This window comes from Sinohyriopsis cumingii, chromosome 15 (genome assembly GCF_028554795.1).
Source record: "Sinohyriopsis cumingii isolate HCF-2022 chromosome 15, ASM2855479v2, whole genome shotgun sequence".
Lineage (NCBI taxonomy): Eukaryota > Metazoa > Mollusca > Bivalvia > Unionida > Unionidae > Sinohyriopsis > Sinohyriopsis cumingii.
Genome location: NC_142975.1, coordinates 117,346,664 through 117,372,328, shown reverse-complemented (window position 1 = coordinate 117,372,328; position 25,665 = coordinate 117,346,664). Strand labels below are relative to the sequence as shown.

The window sequence follows — 25,665 nt, the reverse complement described above, 5'->3', positions numbered from 1 at the left end:
GGTGGCCAGTATAATTGGTGGAGAAAGAACTCAGGGAAAACCCCGGAAACAATCATCGATTCATGGAAAGTTGCTGGCAAACTTTCTCACATACCCATATTGGTCGAGCCAAGACTCCAGAGCCGCGGACAGGATTTATTGGCCTTTAGGAAAAAGTCACCAGCAGGCCCCAATGAATTACAAATTGTGATGGCGGTACACCCATTAACCATTGTGATAACCCGGAACTTTGTCCAAGTTTTCCTACTCTGTCCACGGCCTCGTCGTACTCACGTTGACAGGTGAATTGTATATGTAACGTCAAGCGCATTAGACCACTCGACCACATAGGTCACTTTCGTACCAAGGGAGAATAGTTATTGGAGTTATTTTTCGCGCAATTACTTGAACATATAAACAACGTAACATTAATCTTAGAGGTACTTCAGAATCATTAAGGAACAATTAATTAAGTACAAATGACGTTGTTATTTAAATGTTTTATTTTTATATTTTGGCTACTTTTAACCATATTGTGATTAAAATGAATTCAGGGCTATTGTTAATACAAATAGGCTTAATATGGTGGGTGAGTGTGGTATGGCCAGATATCACGTATAAAGGGAAAGTTCTAAATTATTAACTTATAAAACCCTGCCTTTTATATCTTTATGGGAAATATGTTTTGTGGAAATTTATTTATATCATCAAAAATATCCATTTTGATGTTCATTTTACGTGCAATAGATTGTATAGAGTTATTGCATTGTAAATATCTTGCTGCAAGCAGACTAAGCAGGATGCAACTGGCGTCACATTTTTCATATACATTGGGCCCTGCGTATAATATACGTGTCAAACATCACAATGCCGTGTAATGGGAACTGTCATATTGGTATTTTTACAGTCAACTCGATCCCTTTACTGACAGTCATATTACACGCGTACCTTTAAGCCGATTGCTATTAGACTTTGCATATTGAAAATACAATTGTGGTCGGTACTGATAGTAGCAAAGAGAATTCAGAAACGTTTTTAACAAACGACGCATTTGCTTTTTTACATTTTACTTCATTACATCTCTTCTTTCACTCCATGTAGTACTCTAAATATTAATCCGCCAATGTTTATATCATTCTGTATCCTCCGTCCAGCATGTTTAATATCAATATATAAAGATAACGAAAAGAAGTTAGCATTACGTATTTATTCTAAATAAACCTTATATGCATGTATGACTGGGAGATATATTGAATTTGCTTGTAAGGATGGGAACTATTATTATAGTCGTGGTATGTGTTTCCACTGGTGTGTGACAAGGCACTTCCCGAAAAACCAGAGCGTGATTCAAATTAATAAAAAGATAAATGTTAACAAGATTACAAACTGATCATGGGTGATGTTTGACCACTTGCATACTTTAGAAGATTTTACTTCGTTCAGTTCTTCTGGATGTTGTAATTTTCTCTAATTGTTAATGTCAAACTAACCGCAACATGCTAAGTAACGGTGAATATGACTTGTGTACATGTAAATATCCAGTGGTTTTCTCCAATAGATTCTGAAGTGTGTCGACACTATAGGGAAAGAGCCAATACTCATTTGTAGAATTAATTTTATATGCATACTAACGGTGCTCTGTTGATATTTGTCTGTATTTGGGATAAATAGTTATTCATGCTGTTTTGTGTATGATATTTGAGCTCTGGTAAATTGGTTTTTATCGTACAGTGTAGTCATATGGAAAGACATGGGTTGCTTTAGAAAGCAGGTTACAGGGAGGCGGCTTAATGTGGCTGGTGGTCTACATTAAGTGGAAATATTAGATCAAAGTGTTACATTCTGTATATTTCGCACTGAACCCATGACAGATATATGCATAGAAAACGGTTAGAGATTTAAACTCAAAATTCATTAATTAATAAAGTATATAAAACTGACTTCTCAGCATTGGTAGAAAATATAGATATATAGGTAGATATATAGATCTACATGAAGACAAACAAGCGTCAATATTCCAGACTGTTAATTATAGAAGTCATCATAATGTTTGGGACTAAAATTTCGGTCATTATTATTAATACCAAAATACATGCAGATTTATGTCATTGTCTTTATCATAAAATTCTGCTTATAGGCCAATACCAGCCTTGTTACCTCTTATTGGAACTACTGTTAAGTTTGTTCAGGACTGATTATAATCCAGTTTATTCGCAAACAATTTGTGCAGAAAAAACCCAGCTCATGTTCAATTTCTCCAATATTTAAACAAAATCCACTTTTCTTTGCCATTAAATGAATAATTCACAAGTGGCAGTGGTATTTCATTTTGACTAAATACATACTCTATTGATGTACTCTGCATCAAAGTCTGCGGACACAATCGTATGGAATATTTTTACGATAAGTTATTGTTTCACACAATCACTGCTACATATCGCAGGATACTTAAATGAAAGAAATGTGACATCCTATACCAGTAAGATCTCGTATTACTGAACTGAGGAGAAAGAACTATGCATTTTAATTATTCGTTTGATCTTTTCAAAGACGTTTATCAGGACAATTAAATAGGCAAGATCAACATTAAACAGAGTTTGGGAGATGGCTTTCCTAAGCTGTGTTCGAAACCTGCCTAATGACATGGTCAGCTGTTAATTTTTGTATGTAGGTGATGAGTGAATTCAGGTCCATTTCGGTCTCTTGTTAAGTGTATTCTGTCAGGTTTCATGAACAATCGGAGAAAAATGTTGAAGTTATGACGATGAACGTGATATGTGGTGGCAGTTGGCAAAGTGACAGACATTAGGTCTGTATGTCAGAGAAGCTTTCTATGCGTCTGTAGATCACACCTTTGCCAGCGAAAGTGCTGGTCCGCAGTAAATAGGGATTGGCAGCTTGAATGACATACAGCAATGTGTTCATTAGATGGAAATCTTTTGCAATGCTCAACTCTTTCTTGACTGCGCAGTCGACTTTATGTTGAAGAAAACGGTTCAGACAATCTATACGTTGCGAAATCAGCCAGCATCAAGCATCGCTTGAGCTGCGCTTGAATCAGCTTTTAAAACAATCTAATGAACCGAATTACCTAACAATGAAGCAAAGGTGATATGACAGTGACAGTGCTATATCTCTCTGTCTGTCTGTCTGTCTCTCTCTCTCTCTCTCTCACACAAACACACACACATTTATTTATCCCATCATTCTATGTTTTGGCTGTACACTTTCATAACCGTTTCAACCTCTTTCCCTGGATGATCTCTAGCAATGAGAGGCTGAAAGAAGTGAGTGTCGTCCATGCCTTATGCTGGAGATGATGACGTGCGCAGGCGGGACATTTTCTATGCATGACATGAGACTGGAAATATGCCAGAAAATGTCCATGCACAGGTTAGAGACCGATCATATAATTTTCGGCGTTGCTTGGGGGCGTTGGACACTCTTTCGAATAATGATATATGTTTTCCTTTACCTGAAGATAACGTATTTGTTTTATTTGAACGAATATGATTTTTCCCTTCAGACCAGAACAGTAATATTTGTTTTCAAGCTTTTAATGGTTTCGATTTAAACGCAAATAAATCCCATTCCCCAACCCACCTTGAACATTAAATTGTCACATGCATAGTGACCATTTATACATATTATCAAGTCAACTTCTATTGTCATAATGTGGTAGATATTTATATCCATATACGCTATTATGGGAAATTGGCATGCATAAATTATGTAAATGTTATGGTTACTAGCAACGATTTCAGTCTTTTGACTTCTTATGAGTTCTACACATATATTTACATAAAGATAACTTAAACGGAAACTAAATTGGCCCGATTTTCTGACCTAGCAGTAATTGTGTAGTATCATTACATACCCTGTCCCACATATTTTTCATCAAAACAAATTTTTATGTTTTATTTTATTTATCTTTCGCTACAAAATACTCAGATGGGTAAGAAAATGTGTTTCCTACCATTGTTATATTTGAATTGATTGAATGAGAAAGGTTACATGACATTTGCACTTACTTTACTACAAACATAGTGTGCTCATTTATTTAGAACTTAGCTTTAACAATTCGATTCATATCACTGCGATGTCTGCAGTGTGACAGTTTATAGTGATGTCTAGCACTGGGGCATCAAACCGTTGACATGCAACATCTTGTCTCCCCAGTCACATTATCCTGACACCATACCGACAAGCCTTAACACTAACCTTTTAATGCTGTGCATCAAGCGAGGCAGGTACTAGTATAATTTGTATAGGTCGTATGATTCTCCTGGGCTTCGAACCATCGGCTCCCGCATCCGATGCAGACGCTCTAACCACGTAGCGGTTAGTACTACAAATACAGTCCCTTACATCCATTTGTAATTGGTCAATGGGTAGATGGCACCACTGTTTCCAGCTTATTTCCAGAATTTTCCCACCCTATAAAGTCACGTCAAAACCTTGGATAAAATAGATTGAGTTCATACATTGCATCCACTTTCCATTCTGCTCAGACATACTGATACACAAAGTCCATATGCTTTCTATCGACAATGTCGCAATTTTCATGCTAATTAGCGGTCATTTTCCGAAGAATTCATCGTTTTCCTCAATGCAATATCCAGAGTTTCCATCCCTCTTCAATATACAATCACATCTGTGGAAAATGAATAACCATGGTGTTTTAAAGAAAAAATATTTCTTGTTTTTTCCTTCAGATTACATGATTGATTATTGTGGAAAGGAAATTAGCATGATACGGAAACACACGTACACGGGCAAACTAATGGTAGCTTCTCCGGATTTCGACAAATACATGGACTGCGCCGTCAACATAGAATCATGGTATTTCAATCCATATATCGCCTTCCATTTTGAGCAGGCGTCTTTTGACACTTATGATTGCGCCAACTCATATGTTACATTCCAAGATGGCAACGAGGAAAGCTCGCCATCAGTAGAGGGTGAGTTAAACAAGATTCATACGTTAGTCTTTTATTGCAAATTACATTTCATTCATTCACCACCCAGCAGCAGTTTTAGAGCTTGCTAGCCCGGTTACATTAATATCACGTTTGCCCTCAGACTAAAGTATAGTATACAATGCGATCATGTTTGCCCTCAGAATAAAGTGTAACACATACCATCATCTTGTTTATAATATGAATAAAGTTTAGCTTAGACCGTCGTCATGTTTGCCCTCAGAATGAAGTTTAAGGATGTTATTTATATTTAATTCGCATTGCTCGTTAGTTTGTTAAAAAAAATAATTTATTAAATGCTACGGATACTTGTAATTTGGACTAGCCTTTGTCCAAAATCAATTTCAATTTCTACATAACCTGCAGATTTGATTTTGTTTTTGTAATCATGTTTATTTCTGAGTCTAGAATATTGGAAATTCCCCATGAAATGCCAGGTCTACCTGTTGTTTACTTCATTTTATATTATAATTTTAGAAACAGACCTTCAAATTATAACTAAGATTGTATCTTGCAAACATTTGGGACCTTCCAGAATGAAATTTTCCATTAGGTAATAGTTTTCTTTTTATAAAATGTTAACTGTGACTTAAAGTCAATTTAAAGACTATATAATCGTGATTTTTGTAGAATTAATTCCTTCGTGCTGTAAGATCTGACCAGAATCGGTTGTATTAGTGTTGTGTCCAGTATTTCATTTGGAATATATTTTATTTATTCAAATTATTTAAGTCAAGTTAATTTTGTCTGAAAGTGCTAAAAATAATATTCATGGAAATAGAGACTTTGATTTATAGTGAAAACGTAAATAAGGATAATTTCTTTCATTATTCTGATTGAACAAAAGACTGTTGGCACATCTCTATGACACAGTATAACAGAGGCACATCAACAATTCCAGTGTTGGATTTGGTACTTTTTTTCATGTTCACTGAAGTTTATTTAGAGCTTTAAATATTATGAATTGTTTTAGAAATTCTATGATTTTTTGGATTGAATTTGCAATACCGTAGGATATTTATATCTTTACATTGTTTTCCTCACTTTGTATTCAGAGAAAATAAAGTATTTATTAGATTTTACAAAACTTGTTTTTTTCTCTTCTCTTTTCTGTTAGTTAGTTTTATACTATAGTGTCGTAAAAGAAAACTGGGGTCTCGTCTACGATACGAATTTCTCCAAAATATTTCAGAAAATTTGGTTTTTGAATTTTAAATGCATCATGTGTTGGAATTTTCTAAGTCCCATATATTATTTTGCATTTTAGAAAGTTTTAGTGTAACCAACAAGCTTTAGCAATGTCATCTAAAGTGGAGAACTTAAAACCCTACCAGGAACGGCTAGACTCCTTGAACAAGGATACATTAATTCAGCGTCCCGCAAAATACGATCTTTCTGAGGCAAAGACTTCTTTAACAAAGCAAGAAATAAAAAATGTTTCGTTCAGTATTTGGTAGAAAAGAATGTTTTGGATAAAGGTGCTTTGGATTTAATGAATGATTTTCTATCTTGGTATAATAACAAAGTTATGGGATTGAAATTAAAATACAAGAATGTAATAGATTTAAGAAAGCTTGAACTGCAGAAACAAGAGAGACACATGCAATTATAGAAAGACGAAAGATAAATGATCTAGATAAGAAAGAAAGAAAGAGAAGACATTGCAAATGCAGAGAGAGAGAGAGAGAGAGAGAGAGACAGACAGACAGACAGAGAGCAACGCAAGAGCAAAATAAATAAGAGGAGAGGGAAATGCAGAGAGAAAGAGGAAAAGAAGAAATGGAATTTCAAAGTTGATTAAAGAAATCGGAGCTGGCAAGTGAAATGCTCCATTTTTCACACAAGTTCAGGTTTTGATGTTACCAAAAATATTAGGTAAGTAAATCCTTTAAAAGAAAAGAAGCAATTAAATATTTTCCTAATCTGGAAAAAATGCTGAAAAATTGAAATGGCAAAGAGAGCATTCGACTCAACAAAGTGTTATATTTGGAAAAGCTCGTGACATCTATGCTTTCCTGTCAGTAAAGCAAAGTGCTGATTATAATCTGGTTAAGGAACGTATCTTGAATGGATGGTTAGGTGCATGAGGTTTATAGATAGAAGTTTAGGAAGTATAAACAATAACTTTGACAAACCCCGTCGAATTAGCAAGTGAAAAGAGCAATTATTTGATAGGTGGTGCTTAGCCAAGAAAGTTGGTCAAGATTACGAAAATCTCAGACAACTCATAATTGACGAGTTCAACAACTGCGTTCATAGTGGCGTTAAGACTTACCTTGATGAGCACAAGGCCAAAACTTTAGATAATGCTACGTGTACAGCTGACGAGTATTCCTTAACTCATATTGTTGTGTGTCAGTAAGCCTTCTTTCTATTCAGCAGTAATCTGTGGTAAAAAAGCACTATTTCAGTCTAATACGAGTACTTCCAAATCTCAATCTGGCATAACATTTATGAAGCATGTTTTTGATACGATTGATCAGAAATCCTTATCTCTTCCTACGTTCTTTTATTGCAAGAAGGTCTTCTATTACAAGAAGAAAGGGCACGTTATTTCTGATTGCTACAAATTGAAAAAAGGAACACAACCAAGACAGACCTATTCCAAATGTTCTTATTTTTAAAAGGTTACAGTCACAGTCAAGTATTGAAAAACTCGTTTTGCTACAATACAGCCACCATGCTGTATGCCATTTTGCTATAATACAGCCACCATGCTGTATGCCAGTTTGCTATAATACAGCCACCATACTGTATGCCATTTTGCTGCAATACAGCCACCATACTGTACGCCATTTTGCTATAATACAGCCACCATGCTGGATGTCATTTTGCTACATTACAGCCACCATACTGTATGCCATTTTGCTATAATACAACCATCATGCTGTATGCCATTTTGCTATCATGCCGAGTCATTTTGCTTTAATACAAACATCATGATATATACCATTCTGCAATGATAAACATTTATATGGATAATTCATATTAATTTCTATACATTTGTAGGATTGACGAAAACAACATGTGGAAGAAATAAAACAACTAATGTTTTTTCTACATCATCTAGATACCTCCGTATCCACTACAGAGGAAATCCAAGCAAATATCATTTTTCAATTATCTTTAATTGCTACGAAAAAGGTAAGAGTTTGTGAAAGTTAGGATTGAAACATATTGAATCAATATCTAGTCTGCTGTTGAATCAGTGATATGGCATTTTCAATGCGTAACCATAGTTTCTTGTCTGCAAGTCTTATTATCGTATTAACATGTAGATATGTGCATTGATGTTATCTACAATTGCATTTAAAGTTTCTTTATATATACACACACACACACACACACACACACATATATATATATATATATATATATATATATATATATATATATATATATATATATATATATATATATAGAGAGAGAGAGAGAGAGAGAGAGAGAGAGAGAGAGAGATTCATATTTTCAAAAGCTTTTTTTACCAGTAAGGAATGGCGTGTTCTATCAATAATGCATCTTATCAAGAGGAAAAACTGCATGCAGTGGTTTTGATTTGTGTGCGTTCTATGTTCTTTTAGTTCTTTTAATTGGTACCCAAGTAAAATACCCACTTGTAGTGATTTGTGGCAGCAAGTAATTGTTCTTTTCTTCTTCAAGGTTAAATTGGCTACTAGACATACATTAAAGACTTAGAAAAAGTCAGAACATTTAGTTGTAGTATTGGATTAATTCCTACCACATACAAACTCGAGGAATTACTCCATCAAAAAAAAATACAAGGACTAAAATGAATTGCTAAGTAAGTTGTTCCAGTCATTATGTTTATCTATTTTCTATAAGTGCATAATCTATTCTTGGAAAGTTAACACCCTAGCTGCATACATGCAGTATGATCACTGTGGACATAATGATGGGACACGATTATACAATGTAAATGCACTGGCAAACATATTGGTAGACTGATTCAAATACACTGGCAAACAGTTACTCGATTTTCACTGTCTGTAACTCAGTCATCTGTGTTTGGCCACTAACTCCTCTGGTTCACGTCTGTGCACGGAGATATCGAATGTTTTCTGTTTTGGCCAAGATTGTTTCAGACTCCGTATGGTAATGATTTTGTCTTCGATTGCAGACGAATATAGTTCACTCATTTTATTGAGGCTGCGTTGAGTTGCTGCCAGAATGTCTGAATAGATATGCAATACTTCATATTAGCTTGTGGAAATTATTTTTACAAACGCCACCAGTGACTATTACTATCACTCCAAAAGGTCCGTTTGGTGTGCCTATAATACTTGCCGCAGTAGTGACTCAAGCCACACCAAGGTCAACGGTTGTTGTTTCGGCCATTCCACAAATAGTATCTACAACCACATACATACGTTTGTATTTCATAAGCAACGCAGTTCTCTTAGTGATTTCAACTCGGAGTTGTTATTCCGCGTCAATTATTTTCTCGCGTCGTTAGCATTGAGGGTCTATCATTATTTGTCTTTTAAGAATGTGATTGCAGATTATGATTGATCGACAGGCAGACTCCCTCCAAGACCCATTACGTCCAGGTGCAACACGCACACACAAGTCTAATCAACTATTCTTTTAACAGGTTCAACTGTCATTTAATTGTAGAAAATCACCACCGGAGGAATATGTAAGTATGTAAGTCTCCAGTGATTCTGCATTCTGGGGTCCTAACCCAACGTTCTTATGAATACAAACCAATGAGCTATTGAATGGTGTCTGAAACGATCATTCTCGTCTTTTTCTAAACACTGTTACCCGAGTAAATACGTTCCTGGTAAATAACAGTCGAAATATTTGTCTTCTTGACTGAGTCAATGTTGGTTGAACATATTCGACGGAAAATGTTACCAGGGTAGATGCAGCTTTTAAGGTCATTTCATCGTTGCATAAACAGTCTTTGACTAATTTATATCATGACGGTAACGTCTCTTTTTGTCTCGCGTTTTCACGTGCTAATGGTATGACTCCAAGCTGACATCGAGTTGGTATTGGTACATCATAGCAGTCCTAACAGTCTGTATTTCTATCTTACCTTCGCTAAGATTGCATTTTCAGCGTTTACGAGGGTCCGTTAACACAATTTTAAAGCGAATATTCAAGCAGAACAAAATTACCAGCGATGTTAGCCTCCACTGTCTGCTGGTCAATACCAGGTCCGCAAATTCCGCAACTTCATCACCTAGTTCAGAATCCATATATAATGATAAAATCTAACTTTAAACATAAACACCGAAACCGGATAAGCACCCATCTGGATAGATAATGATTCCTTCAAACTGAATTTTATCTCTGGTGATTAACGATGTTGATAATGTAAAATGTTAAATAATTCGTGGCGAATACCGATTTTGGTGATGAATGATATATGTGTTGTAAGTCACGATGCCACTGATCATTTCTTAACATCGTTATTTGATCCCACCCGTCTTTACTTCTGGTTCGGATAACAAGTATGATCCAGGCTCTAGCAATGTGGCGTTTAGGTCTATCGAAAATAGTTTTAATAGAAATGAAAACAAGTCGACCTTTTACTAAGATTAATACGAGATAGATTTTCCCCTCTGTTTCATTGATTAAAATTGATTTAAATATGTTCCATGAATTTACTTGGTAGAATGGCAAAGGTCCCTCAAGGATGTATCTATTCACTTATTATTTCGTGGATCATCACCGTCATCGATGGACCATTGAAACTGTTGATTTTATTATTCGTTCATAAATGGTCTTCGCTCATTTTATCGGCGGATTGTTTAACATTCAGTTCTGAATTTGCATCGATATTATCTTTGATAAATTGCTAACACTCTGGCGTCTTTGATTCCCTCGTTTTCGGTGATTTCAGCCAGGTTCTTTGCAACGACGTATTGCAGATTGACAACATCTTGAATGTCCATCTTTAATGTGTGCAGGTTTCCGGTTTGATTTTTAAAAATTACAAATCTGCTTCGGTGGCAAACTGTTTCAGATCCGTATCATTCACGTTAGACTGAGTAAAGTCCGTAATATTAATAAAATTCATTTCATATATTAAGTGTACTTTCTAAATGACAAGGTAAGATCAATAAGTTCTTGTGGTGTTGTTGACTGTTCAAGTGCATGCATCACATTATGCATCACATCAATGACAAGATGCACACATATTGGTCCGTCCAGCACAGTTTGTAACAGGATAGTTGAATAAAATAATAAGGATGACGATGCCTGTTTTCCACATGAATGGAATCATTGATGCAAGTGCATTCACTTGAAGGCACCATGGAAATAACTGACTGACTTTGCCATATTGAGTAAATCACGATTGGTAAATGGACGTGTGTCCTTTTACGAGTCGTACCGGGTAGTCGAAGACTTCGGCCTGAGTGTAATCTGCGATTCGTTCATGCAGTCGAAGTCATTTTCATTTTTATTTTTTTTACGTCCTCCAGTTGCGTTTTTCAAAACCATCCAGGATGCCATTCAGATTAGCCATAACGTAGCTTATTTTGCAATCGCTGAATCCTCAGCAGCTAACAACACGTGAATGGCCGCGATGAACGGAAATATTCCGCCAATATTTTAGTTTTCATTATTAGTGTAACTTCAGACATGGATAACGGTAATGTCATCGAAAAAATTTTCTTTTGGCTGGATCAACCACAGAGGGTCATTTTCTAGTAACTAAGTCAAAGAAAGCCTCACAGTGACTCTGTAATCGTTTCGAATTTCACTCCTCATTTTCTTAAGTACTAAAGCCAACCTTAACTTTGCGATCGGACATTATTTTTAAAAAAACTTTACAGGTTCAATTATTATGTTAAGATACCATACATTTTCTGCAGGCGCTTCAACAAATTTAATTAGTCCATCGGCATTCTCCAACAACAGATTCTTGTGGAGAGGACAACAACAAAGCAGCTCTAACTGTCGCCAAAAACCGCTCCCATACGTGCATGAAAGTACATTTCGGATATAGACTGCTTGAACACTACCAGGTATTCCAATAAAAAGTACTAAATCGGATGCGATCTAATGAAACTGTGTTGAGGTATCTGCAGACCTGTGTAAACGTTGTGATGCCGACTCAGGTACGACCACATATTGTGATATGCACGTGCGACTTGCTAGTCCGTGTAGTTAAGCGGAATCTCTTCAGAAGGTGCCTGATGACTGTTTAACCCTCGTAGAACCTTCGGTCACTCCTAAATCGTCAAAGGTCAACTTTCTGCTGGTTTGGTCATCATCCAAATTTGCGTTTTGAAACGCCACGATCACGTTTTGTGTTACAATAAGACCATAACTTGTACTTATTTTCCATGTGAACTGTCCCCCCATATTGCTTATCAGGTGCACGTCTGTGGTGTGCACGAGAAACGACAGTATTGGTGTGGTTCCAGAATTTATAAAAGACAACAAACGATGCTCTGTAGGCAAAAAGGGGTTAGAACCGGCATTCACAATGTTAATGATGACAACTGCACGTTGCCAGCAACACATCATGTATGCCAAATTGCATCGTTGGCGTTGTTCTTACGGAATAATGCGACTGTGCGTTTTGCTCCGAAAAAAATATTTAGGTTATCTACTAAACCCACGAAAACCTTAATGAGCATCAACGTAGTTGTGCTTGACAATGCGATAATTTCTATGTTAGCTCCCATGTCTACGGCTTATACAACTGCATCATTTGCAGGGTTGCTGTATAGTTTAGGTCGCCTACTTGTATACGATCGAGGTTCTACATTATCGGATGCATACTTGATAAGAATCATAGTTGGACTAGCGGATCTCGCATAAAACTCGCTGTATCTGTTGTCGTCGTGGCAATGTCTAGATTGTCGAGAATTGCTTCGATTTATTTCCGTCCATGAAAAAATGTGCATGGATAAACAAAGCTACGGTGTGACTGTTAACAAATCGAAATGTGGCACTGATGGGATAATCGTTATCGTCATTCTCTATAAGTTTTACCCGAATGTCCAAGAAAGCTTCAGATGGAAGAAATCCTTATGCATGTCCTGCACTTATGATTCTGGTTTTGATGTCCCGATATCCCAAGACGGATATGAATAATAGTGAAAATCTTTTTTGTTTCGATCTAATGACACTGGCATGTCAGTGTCAAATGCAGTATTGGATGTGTCTTTAAAATAAACCATATTGTATACATTATTGGTTTCGTTTAATACCTTTGTGGTGGCTTCGCTGCTCACGTACTGATGTAGTAGTCCACGACTAATTACTTCTTGTTCCTAAATTTTCAATCACTGAATTAGACAGAAAAAAGATTGCACCGCTTGTAATCCTAGATTTCTTTAAATCGATCCGCAACAATGTTTATGAGACTCAACGACTCGCATTGTAACTTGTAACTTGTTTACCGATCGTTGCAGCGCGCGAAGACGATGCTTGAGCATCTTTGCTACACCTGCAAAATAATCCTTAACAGCATCACCGAGTCAAGTTTCGTAATGTCATGTGAACGGGTTTTCTAACGTTAACAACATGCACGGGTATCACACAACTGTCATTGTGTTTAAATGTCAATTGACCTATAATGTATCGTTGTACTGTTAGGATTTCTCTACGGAGCTCTATTATGTGCCAGTCCTGGTCCATAAGAATAAAACGAAGTTGTGTCAACCAGGTATTGTGACATGGAATATATGCAGGTGTCATAGGAGTAATTGATATCAAATAACCTGATTCTACAGTTGAAACCAAAACAGAATACATGCGCAATATGATATTCCTTGCGAAAAATTAGTTTGACCAAGGGAATTTTATTAATATCTTTAGGCCAAATAAGAATTGCTCTTACTGACAACCTTTTGATATCAACCATGTGTGATACAGGTTCAACTGAATGACAGCTCTGATTGTGGGATCGTGTATGAATATACACAAAATTTCGAGTGTTTGTTCGTGTGCAATAAAATTTTCCGTTGAATATCTTCGTTGACCGTTTCCATGTCGTACGTTCCTACGTAAAATTTGATATTATTACAGGTGGCGCCACGAGAACGCAAACAAGTTCACTCGCGGGAATGCCACCTTATACTTGCGATCGAATATTAGGCCAAATGTAACACATGCGCTAAGACCACAGTGTAGTCTTAAGTGTGCGTGTTTCCCCTGCAGTGATAGATGTAGAGAAAGTCACACAAAGTTCTGGTTTCGTTGAAGTGATTTACAACAACAGGCTGCATCGCAGCATTGATTTCGCAAACAATTCTATCAGAATTCATCATCAGTTTTGTATAAATCGTCAATGTATTCAACAAGTTATTGTATCAACAAGCGAAAGGTCCTCCGGTCCAGGATATCAGTGGTGAGCAATCGTTGACACATCGATGTTGCCTCATTAATGACTTCTGTAGTTTTTCATCTCCATTCCACTGAATACCCATCCACTCTATTCCCTGTTGAGAGAACCCGGCGCGTATCAGATGACAGTTCGTACTCCAACGTAATTTCTTATTGTTTTGGGCTAGTTACGTTATTGAGATATTTAATGGGATAGTGAAAGATTTCTGTCATGTCTCTTCATGAAATTTTTGAACTGGTGTATCTAACATTGATCGCTACTCGGGTGGTTCTTGCTGTGGATGATTTGCAAGTGCCGATCGAACATTCTCTTGCATGTCCTATAACTGTTTATAGATTTGTGCTAATTGAGCATGTGCACGCCTGATCGGACAATGTTGTTGTCGCATTCCCATCATCATTGCAGCTGTTTCTTTGTTCCACAGATTCTGCCTGCTTTGGTTTCATCAGCAGTGAAATTTTGTTCGTAAACCTCTGCAAGGTGTAATTGTGCAGTTTGTCTCGACTGTAGTCGGCTGTAACATTATGAATCAGTTCTTTTCTTGTAAAGCGTATTCATACTGTCTCGACTGTAGGGGGCTGTAACATTATGAATCAGTTCCTTTCATGTAAAGCGTATTCATATGGTCTCGACTGTAGGCGGCTGTAACATTATGAATGAGTTCTTTTCTTGTAAAGCGTATTCATATTGTCTCGACTGTAGGCGGCTGTAACATTATGAATAAGTCCCTTTTGCGTACAGCGTATTCATATTGTCTCGACTGTAGGCGGCTGTAACATTATGAATCAGTCCCATTCGTGTACAGCGTATTAATATTCACAACGCTTTAATAGCCATGATAAGCGTGCCACACTTTCATGCTTGATTCTTGTAAAGAACATCTCTTAATATTCATATAAGTAAGAAACAAAAATCTATGTCTTGGCGATACATTTATTTTTATTACTTCAAGAAAATAAAAATGTCAGGACATTTAAGAAGGGACATATAAGATGGATTAACTTTCGTTAGGTGTGAACAATCTTTTCCTGTCACTGTATAATGTGATGTCTTGACATTTTGTACTTTGACAGCAACATACTTATGGTGTGGCGATGCTAAGATCGTCCGACAATGAAGAATTACATAGCTCTTTAAAAACGTATGAATGTCTGGACTTAGGAGACGCTTGGTGGAACTTAGCTGTTTACGCTAAGTTCCTCGAAAACATGGATTGGATAGCTTAATTCTTGTTAATCGTTTCTTGGCGCCCCCCCCCCCCCCAAAAGCAACAGCAACAACAACAACTGAATGACATTGAATTGTATGAACCAAGCTGCATATTTTGAATTGCAAATGACACCGGTGATAGTGACCTGCCATTGTTCTACATTGACTGTGCTGCTTATAAATGACGTCATTCTGAGGTAAAATAAAATTATCATATGTTTGGTGGTTCATTGGCTAGGGATGACGTGAACTGTTTTTTTTTTTAAATTACTAATATACCATTTCCAAAGATTTTTACGTCACATTAGCACATAACTCGAGGAACAATTCTTCCATATATTGCGCTACTTTTGGCTTGGAAACATGTAGAATAAACAGAGGGTATTTTCTTTTCCTTTGTTAATATAGGTTATAGTTTATCGTCTGGAACAAAAATGTTGTATTTAAACAAGTGGCGAAGTCACAAGTTAAAATATGTAGTTTTTGGCAGCAGAATATAACATATATTTGGTATTTACGTAGGAAAATATTTTTTTCTTCTTTTTATTGTATACCAAACTTGCTGCAGAATCGAAGTTTAGGAGATTAAACTGGCTCTTCGGCACAACACCCATATAACCCCAATCCCATTTCGTAGCTTCACCTAACTTTCAAAGACTTATCATATAAAGAAATCTTTCTTACTTTCTTACTGTATCAATTCGGCTTTTTGTCCTAGATAATCTATAACAACTCATACGAATGGTGAATGATACACTTAGAGGTATAAACACTTTATAATTCGATACGAATGGTGAATGATATACTTGGTGGTATAAACGCTTTATAATTCGATACCAATGGTGAATGATACACTTAGAGGTATAAACACTTTATAATTCGATTTGAATGGTGAATGATATACTTAGAGGTATAAACACTTTATAATTCGATACGAATGGTGAATGATATACTTAGTGGTATAAACCCTTTATAATTCGATTTGAATGGTGAATGATACACTTAGAGGTATAAACACTTTATAATTCGATTTGAATGGTGAATGATATACTTAGTGGTATAAACCCTTTATAATTCGATTTGAATGGTGAATGATATACTTAGTGGTAGAAACCCTTTATAATTCGATTTGAATGGTGAATGATACACTTAGAGGTATAAACCCTTTATAATTCGATTTTGAATGGTGAATGATATACTTGGTGGTATAAACGCTTTATAATTCGATTTGAATGGTGAATGATACACTTAGAGGTATAAACACTTTATAATTCGATTTGAATGGTGAATGATATACTTAGTGGTAGAAACCCTTTATAATTCGATTTGAATGGTGAATGATACACTTAGAGGTATAAACGCTTTATAATTCGATACCAATGGTGAATGATACACTTAGAGGTATAAACACTTTATAATTCGATTTGAATGGTGAATGATATACTTAGAGGTATAAACACTTTATAATTCGATACGAATGGTGAATGATATACTTAGTGGTAGAAACCCTTTATAATTCGATACGAATGGTGAATGATATACTTAGTGGTAAAAACCCTTTATAATTCGATTTGAATGGTGAATGATATACCTAGTGGTAGAAACCCTTTATAATTCGATTTGAATGGTGAATGATATACTTAGTGGTAGAAACCCTTTATAATTCGATTTGAATGGTGAATGATACACTTAGAGGTATAAACACTTTATAATTCGATACGAATGGTGAATGATATACTTAGTGGTAGAAACCCTTTATAATTCGATTTGAATGGTGAATGATATACTTAGTGGTAGAAACCCTTTATAATTCGATTTGAATGGTGAATGATATACTTAGAGGTATAAACACTTTATAATTCGATACGAATGGTGAATGATATACTTAGTGGTAGAAACCCTTTATAATTCGATACTAATGGTGAATGATATACTTAGTGGTAAAAACCCTTTATAATTCGATTTAAATGGTGAATGATATACCTAGTGGTAGAAACCCTTTATAATTCGATACGAATGGTGAATGGTATACTTAGAGGTAGAAACCCTTTATAATTCGATTTGAATGGTGAATGATATACTTAGTGGTAGAAACCCTTTATAATTCGATTTGAATGGTGAATGATATACTTAGTGGTAGAAACCCTTTATAATTCGATTTGAATGGTGAATGATATACTTAGTGGTAGAAACCCTTTATAATTCGATTTGAATGGTGAATGATACACTTAGAGGTATAAACGCTTTATAATTCGATACCAATGGTGAATGATACACTTAGAGGTATAAACACTTTATAATTCGATTTGAATGGTGAATGATATACTTAGAGGTATAAACACTTTATAATTCGATACGAATGGTGAATGATATACTTAGTGGTAGAAACCCTTTATAATTCGATACGAATGGTGAATGATATACCTAGTGGTAGAATCCCTTTATAATTCGATACGAATGGTGAATGATACACTTAGTGGTAGAAACCCTTTATAATTCGATACGAATGGTGAATGATATACTTGGTGGTAGAAACCCTTTATAATTCGATTTGAATGGTGAATGATATACTTAGTGGTAGAAACCCTTTATAATTCGATTTGAATGGTGAATGATATACCTAGTGGTAGAAACCCTTTATAATTCGATACGAATGGTGAATGGTATACTTAGAGGTAGAAACCCTTTATAATTCGATTTGAATGGTGAATGATATACTTAGTGGTAGAAACCCTTTATAATTCGATTTGAATGGTGAATGATATACTTAGTGGTAGAAACCCTTTATAATTCGATACGAATGGTGAATGATATACCTAGTGGTAGAAACCCTTTATAATTCGATACGAATGGTGAATGATATACTTAGTGGTAGAAACCCTTTATAATTCGATACGAATGGTGAATGATATACTTGGTGGTAGAAACCCTTTATAATTCGATTTGAATGGTGAATGATATACTTAGTGGTAGAAACCCTTTATAATTCGATTTGAATGGTGAATGATATACTTAGTGGTAGAAACCCTTTATAATTCGATACGAATGGTGAATGATATACTTAGTGGTAGAAACCCTTTATAATTCGATACGAATGGTGAATGATACACTTAGTGGTAGAAACCCTTTATAATTCGATTTGAATGGTGAATGATACACTTAGTGGTAGAAACCCTTTATAATTCGATTTGAATGGTGAATGATATACTTAGTGGTAGAAACCCTTTATAATTCGATACGAATGGTGAATGATATACCTAGTGGTAGAAACCCTTTATAATTCGATTTGAATGGTGAATGATATACTTAGTGGTAGAAACCCTTTATAATTCGATTTGAATGGTGAATGATATACTTAGTGGTAGAAACCCTTTATAATTCGATTTGAATGGTGAATGATATACCTAGTGGTAGAAACCCTTTATAATTCGATTTGAATGGTGAATGATACACTTAGAGGTATAAACACTTTATAATTCGATACGAATGGTGAATGATATACTTAGTGGTAGAAACCCTTTATAATTCGATTTGAATGGTGAATGATATACCTAGTGGTAGAAACCCTTTATAATTCGATACGAATGGTGAATGATATACTTAGTGGTAGAAACCCTTTATAATTCGATACGAATGGTGAATGATATACTTAGTGGTAGAAACCCTTTATAATTCGATACGAATGGTGAATGGTATACTTAGAGGTAGAAACCCTTTATAATTCGATACGAATGGTGAATGATATACTTAGTGGTAGAAACCCTTTATAATTCGATACGAATGGTGAATGATATACTTAGTGGTAGAAACCCTTTATAATTCGATACGAATGGTGAATGATATACTTAGTGGTAGAAACCCTTTATAATTCGATACGAATGGTGAATGGTATACTTAGAGGTAGAAACCCTTTATAATTCGATACGAATGGTGAATGATATACTTAGTGGTAGAAACCCTTTATAATTCGATACGAATGGTGAATGATATACCTAGTGGTAGAAACCCTTTATAATTCGATACGAATGGTGAATGATATACTTAGTGGTAGAAACCCTTTATAATTCGATTTGAATGGTGAATGATATACTTAGTGGTAGAAACCCTTTATAATTCGATACGAATGGTGAATGATACACTTAGAGGTATAAACACTTTATAATTCGATACGAATGGTGAATGATATACCTAGTGGTAGAAACCCTTTATAATTCGATACGAATGGTGAATGATATACTTAGTGGTAGAAACCCTTTATAATTCGATACGAATGGTGAATGATACACTTAGAGGTATAAACACTTTATAATTCGATACGAATGGTGAATGATATACTTAGTGGTAGAAACCCTTTATAATTCGATTTGAATGGTGAATGATACACTTAGAGGTATAAACACTTTATAATTCGATACGAATGGTGAATGATATACCTAGTGGTAGAAACCCTTTATAATTCGATACGAATGGTGAATGATATACTTAGAGGTATAAACACTTTATAATTCGATACGAATGGTGAATGATATACTTAGTGGTAGAAACCCTTTATAATTCGATTTGAATGGTGAATGATATACTTAGTGGTAGAAACCCTTTATAATTCGATACGAATGGTGAATGATATACTTAGTGGTAGAAACCCTTTATAATTCGATACGAATGGTGAATGATATCGTTAGTGGTAGAAACCCTTTATAATTCGATACGAATGGTGAATGATATACCTAGTGGTAGAAACCCTTTATAATTCGATACGAATGGTGAATGATATACCTAGTGGTAGAAACCCTTTATAATTCGATACGAATGGTGAATGATATACTTAGTGGTAGAAACCCTTTATAATTCGATACGAATGGTGAATGATATACCTAGTGGTAGAAACCCTTTATAATTCGATACGAATGGTGAATGATATACTTAGTGGTAGAAACCCTTTATAATTCGATTTGAATGGTGAATGATATACCTAGTGGTAGAAACCCTTCATAATTCGATACGAATGGTGAATGATATACTTGGTGGTAGAAACCCTTTATAATTCGATTTGAATGGTGAATGATATACTTAGTGGTAGAAACCCTTTATAATTCGATACGAATGGTGAATGATATACTTAGTGGTAGAAACCCTTTATAATTCGATTTGAATGGTGAATGATATACCTAGTGGTAGAAACCCTTTATAATTCGATACGAATGGTGAATGATATACTTAGTGGTAGAAACCCTTTATAATTCGATTTGAATGGTGAATGATATACCTAGTGGTAGAAACCCTTCATAATTCGATACGAATGGTGAATGATATACTTGGTGGTAGAAACCCTTTATAATTCGATTTGAATGGTGAATGATATACTTAGTGGTAGAAACCCTTTATAATTCGATACGAATGGTGAATGATATACTTAGTGGTAGAAACCCTTTATAATTCGATTTGAATGGTGAATGATATACCTAGTGGTAGAAACCCTTTATAATTCGATACGAATGGTGAATGATATACTTAGTGGTAGAAACCCTTTATAATTCGATTTGAATGGTGAATGATATACCTAGTGGTAGAAACCCTTTATAATTCGATACGAATGGTGAATGATATACTTAGTGGTAGAAACCCTTTATAATTCGATACGAATGGTGAATGATACACTTAGTGGTAGAAACCCTTTATAATTCGATACGAATGGTGAATGATATACCTAGTGGTAGAAACCCTTTATAATTCGATTTGAATGGTGAATGATATACCTAGTGGTAGAAACCCTTTATAATTCGATACGAATGGTGAATGATATACCTAGTGGTAGAAACCCTTTATAATTCGATTTGAATGGTAAATGATACACTTAGAGGTATAAACACTTTATAATTCGATACGAATGGTGAATGATATACCTAGTGGTAGAAACCCTTTATAATTCGATACGAATGGTGAATGATATACCTAGTGGTAGAAACCCTTTATAATTCGATACGAATGGTGAATGATATACTTAGTGGTAGAAACCCTTTATAATTCGATACGAATGGTGAATGATACACTTAGAGGTATAAACACTTTATAATTCGATACGAATGGTGAATGATATACCTAGTGGTAGAAACCCTTTATAATTCGATACGAATGGTGAATGATATACTTAGTGGTAGAAACCCTTTATAATTCGATACGAATGGTGAATGATATACTTAGTGGTAGAAACCCTTTATAATTCGATACGAATGGTGAATGATATACCTAGTGGTAGAAACCCTTTATAATTCGATACGAATGGTGAATGATATACCTAGTGGTAGAAACCCTTTATAATTCGATACGAATGGTGAATGATATACTTAGTGGTAGAAACCCTTTATAATTCGATACGAATGGTGAATGATATACCTAGTGGTAGAAACCCTTTATAATTCGATACGAATGGTGAATGATATACTTAGAGGTATAAACACTTTATAATTCGATACGAATGGTGAATGATATACCTAGTGGTAGAAACCCTTTATAATTCGATACGAATGGTGAATGATATACTTAGTGGTAGAAACCCTTTATAATTCGATACGAATGGTGAATGATATACCTAGTGGTAGAAACCCTTTATAATTCGATACGAATGGTGAATGATATACCTAGTGGTAGAAACCCTTTATAATTCGATACGAATGGTGAATGATATACTTAGTGGTAGAAACCCTTTATAATTCGATACGAATGGTGAATGATATACCTAGTGGTAGAAACCCTTTATAATTCGATACGAATGGTGAATGATATACTTAGTGGTAGAAACCCTTTATAATTCGATACGAATGGTGAATGATATACTTAGTGGTAGAAACCCTTTATAATTCGATACGAATGGTGAATGATACACTTAGAGGTATAAACCCTTTATAATTCGATACGAATGGTGAATGATACACTTAGAGGTATAAACACTTTATAATTCGATACGAATGGTGAATGATATACTTAGTGGTAGAAACCCTTTATAATTCGATACGAATGGTGAATGATATACCTAGTGGTAGAAACCCTTTATAATTCGATACGAATGGTGAATGATATACTTAGTGGTAGAAACCCTTTATAATTCGATACGAATGGTGAATGATACACTTAGAGGTATAAACACTTTATAATTCGATACGAATGGTGAATGATATACCTAGTGGTAGAAACCATTTATAATTCGATACGAATGGTGAATGATATACCTAGTGGTAGAAACCCTTTATAATTCGATACGAATGGTGAATGATATACCTAGTGGTAGAAACCCTTTATAATTCGATACGAATGGTGAATGATATACTTAGTGGTAGAAACCCTTTATAATTCGATACGAATGGTGAATGATACACTTAGAGGTATAAACACTTTATAATTCGATACGAATGGTGAATGATATACCTAGTGGTAGAAACCCTTTATAATTCGATACGAATGGTGAATGATATACCTAGTGGTAGAAACCCTTTATAATTCGATTTGAATGGTGAATGATATACTTAGTGGTAGAAACCCTTTATAATTCGATACGAATGGTGAATGATATACCTAGTGGTAGAAACCCTTTATAATTCGATTTGAATGGTGAATGATATACCTAGTGGTAGAAACCCTTTATAATTCGATACGAATGGTGAATGATATACTTAGTGGTAGAAACCCTTTATAATTCGATACGAATGGTGAATGATACACTTAGTGGTAGAAACCCTTTATAATTCGATACGAATGGTGAATGATATACCTAGTGGTAGAAACCCTTTATAATTCGATTTGAATGGTGAATGATATACCTAGTGGTAGAAACCCTTTATAATTCGATTTGAATGGTGAATGATATACCTAGTGGTAGAAACCCTTTATAATTCGATACGAATGGTGAATGATATACCTAGTGGTAGAAACCCTTTATAATTCGATTTGAATGGTAAATGATACACTTAGAGGTATAAACACTTTATAATTCGATACGAATGGTGAATGATATACCTAGTGGTAGAAACCCTTTATAATTCGATACGAATGGTGAATGATATACCTAGTGGTAGAAACCCTTTATAATTCGATACGAATGGTGAATGATATACTTAGTGGTAGAAACCCTTTATAATTCGATACGAATGGTGAATGATACACTTAGAGGTATAAACACTTTATAATTCGATACGAATGGTGAATGATATACCTAGTGGTAGAAACCCTTTATAATTCGATACGAATGGTGAATGATATACCTAGTGGTAGAAACCCTTTATAATTCGATACGAATGGTGAATGATATACCTAGTGGTAGAAACCCTTTATAATTCGATACGAATGGTGAATGATATACCTAGTGGTAGAAACCCTTTATAATTCGATACGAATGGTGAATGATACACTTAGTGGTAGAAACCCTTTATAATTCGATACGAATGGTGAATGATACACTTAGTGGTAGAAACCCTTTATAATTCGATACGAATGGTGAATGATATACTTAGTGGTAGAAACCCTTTATAATTCGATACGAATGGTGAATGATACACTTAGTGGTAGAAACCCTTTATAATTCGATACGAATGGTGAATGATATACCTAGTGGTAGAAACCCTTTATAATTCGATACGAATGGTGAATGATATACCTAGTGGTAGAAACCCTTTATAATTCGATTTGAATGGTGAATGATATACCTAGTGGTAGAAACCCTTTATAATTCGATACGAATGGTGAATGATATACCTAGTGGTAGAAACCCTTTATAATTCGATTTGAATGGTGAATGATATACTTAGTGGTAGAAACCCTTTATAATTCGATTTGAATGGTGAATGATATACTTAGTGGTAGAAACCCTTTATAATTCGATACGAATGGTGAATGATACACTTAGTGGTAGAAACCCTTTATAATTCGATACGAATGGTGAATGATATACCTAGTGGTAGAAACCCTTTATAATTCGATACGAATGGTGAATGATATACCTAGTGGTAGAAACCCTTTATAATTCGATTTGAATGGTGAATGATATACCTAGTGGTAGAAACCCTTTATAATTCGATACGAATGGTGAATGATATACCTAGTGGTAGAAACCCTTTATAATTCGATACGAATGGTGAATGATATACCTAGTGGTAGAAACCCTTTATAATTCGATTTGAATGGTGAATGATATACTTAGTGGTAGAAACCCTTTATAATTCGATTTGAATGGTGAATGATATACTTAGTGGTAGAATCCCTTTATAATTCGATACGAATGGTGAATGATATACCTAGTGGTAGAAACCCTTTATAATTCGATTTGAATGGTGAATGATATACTTAGTGGTAGAAACCCTTTATAATTCGATTTGAATGGTGAATGATATACTTAGTGGTAGAAACCCTTTATAATTCGATACGAATGGTGAATGATATACCTAGTGGTAGAAACCCTTTATAATTCGATACGAATGGTGAATGATATACCTAGTGGTAGAATCCCTTTATAATTCGATACGAATGGTGAATGATATACCTAGTGGTAGAAACCCTTTATAATTCGATACGAATGGTGAATGATACACTTAGAGGTATAAACACTTTATAATTCGATACGAATGGTGAATGATATACCTAGTGGTAGAAACCCTTTATAATTCGATACGAATGGTGAATGATATACCTAGTGGTAGAAACCCTTTATAATTCGATACGAATGGTGAATGATATACCTAGTGGTAGAAACCCTTTATAATTCGATACGAATGGTGAATGATATACCTAGTGGTAGAAACCCTTTATAATTCGATACGAATGGTGAATGATATACTTAGTGGTAGAAACCCTTTATAATTCGATTTGAATGGTGAATGATATACCTAGTGGTAGAATCCCTTTATAATTCGATACGAATGGTGAATGATATACCTAGTGGTAGAATCCCTTTATAATTCGATTTGAATGGTGAATGATATACCTAGTGGTAGAAACCCTTTATAATTCGATTTGAATGGTGAATGATATACTTAGTGGTAGAAACCCTTTATAATTCGATTTGAATGGTGAATGATATACTTAGTGGTAGAAACCCTTTATAATTCGATACGAATGGTGAATGATATACCTAGTGGTAGAATCCCTTTATAATTCGATTTGAATGGTGAATGATAT

General features: G+C 34.9%; 1 protein-coding gene across 1 annotated transcript in view; it reads left to right on the top strand.

Moving 5' to 3' along the window:
• The window catches only part of LOC149782557 (uncharacterized), a 49,779-nt gene that overhangs the window by 6,664 nt on the left and 17,450 nt on the right, over positions 1-25,665 (top strand). The window contains exons 2-3 of the mRNA XM_089934000.1: positions 4,695-4,940; positions 7,968-8,102. Coding sequence (XP_089790126.1) covers positions 4,695-4,940; positions 7,968-8,102 — 381 coding nt within the window. The remainder of the gene's footprint in view (positions 1-4,694; positions 4,941-7,967; positions 8,103-25,665) is intronic.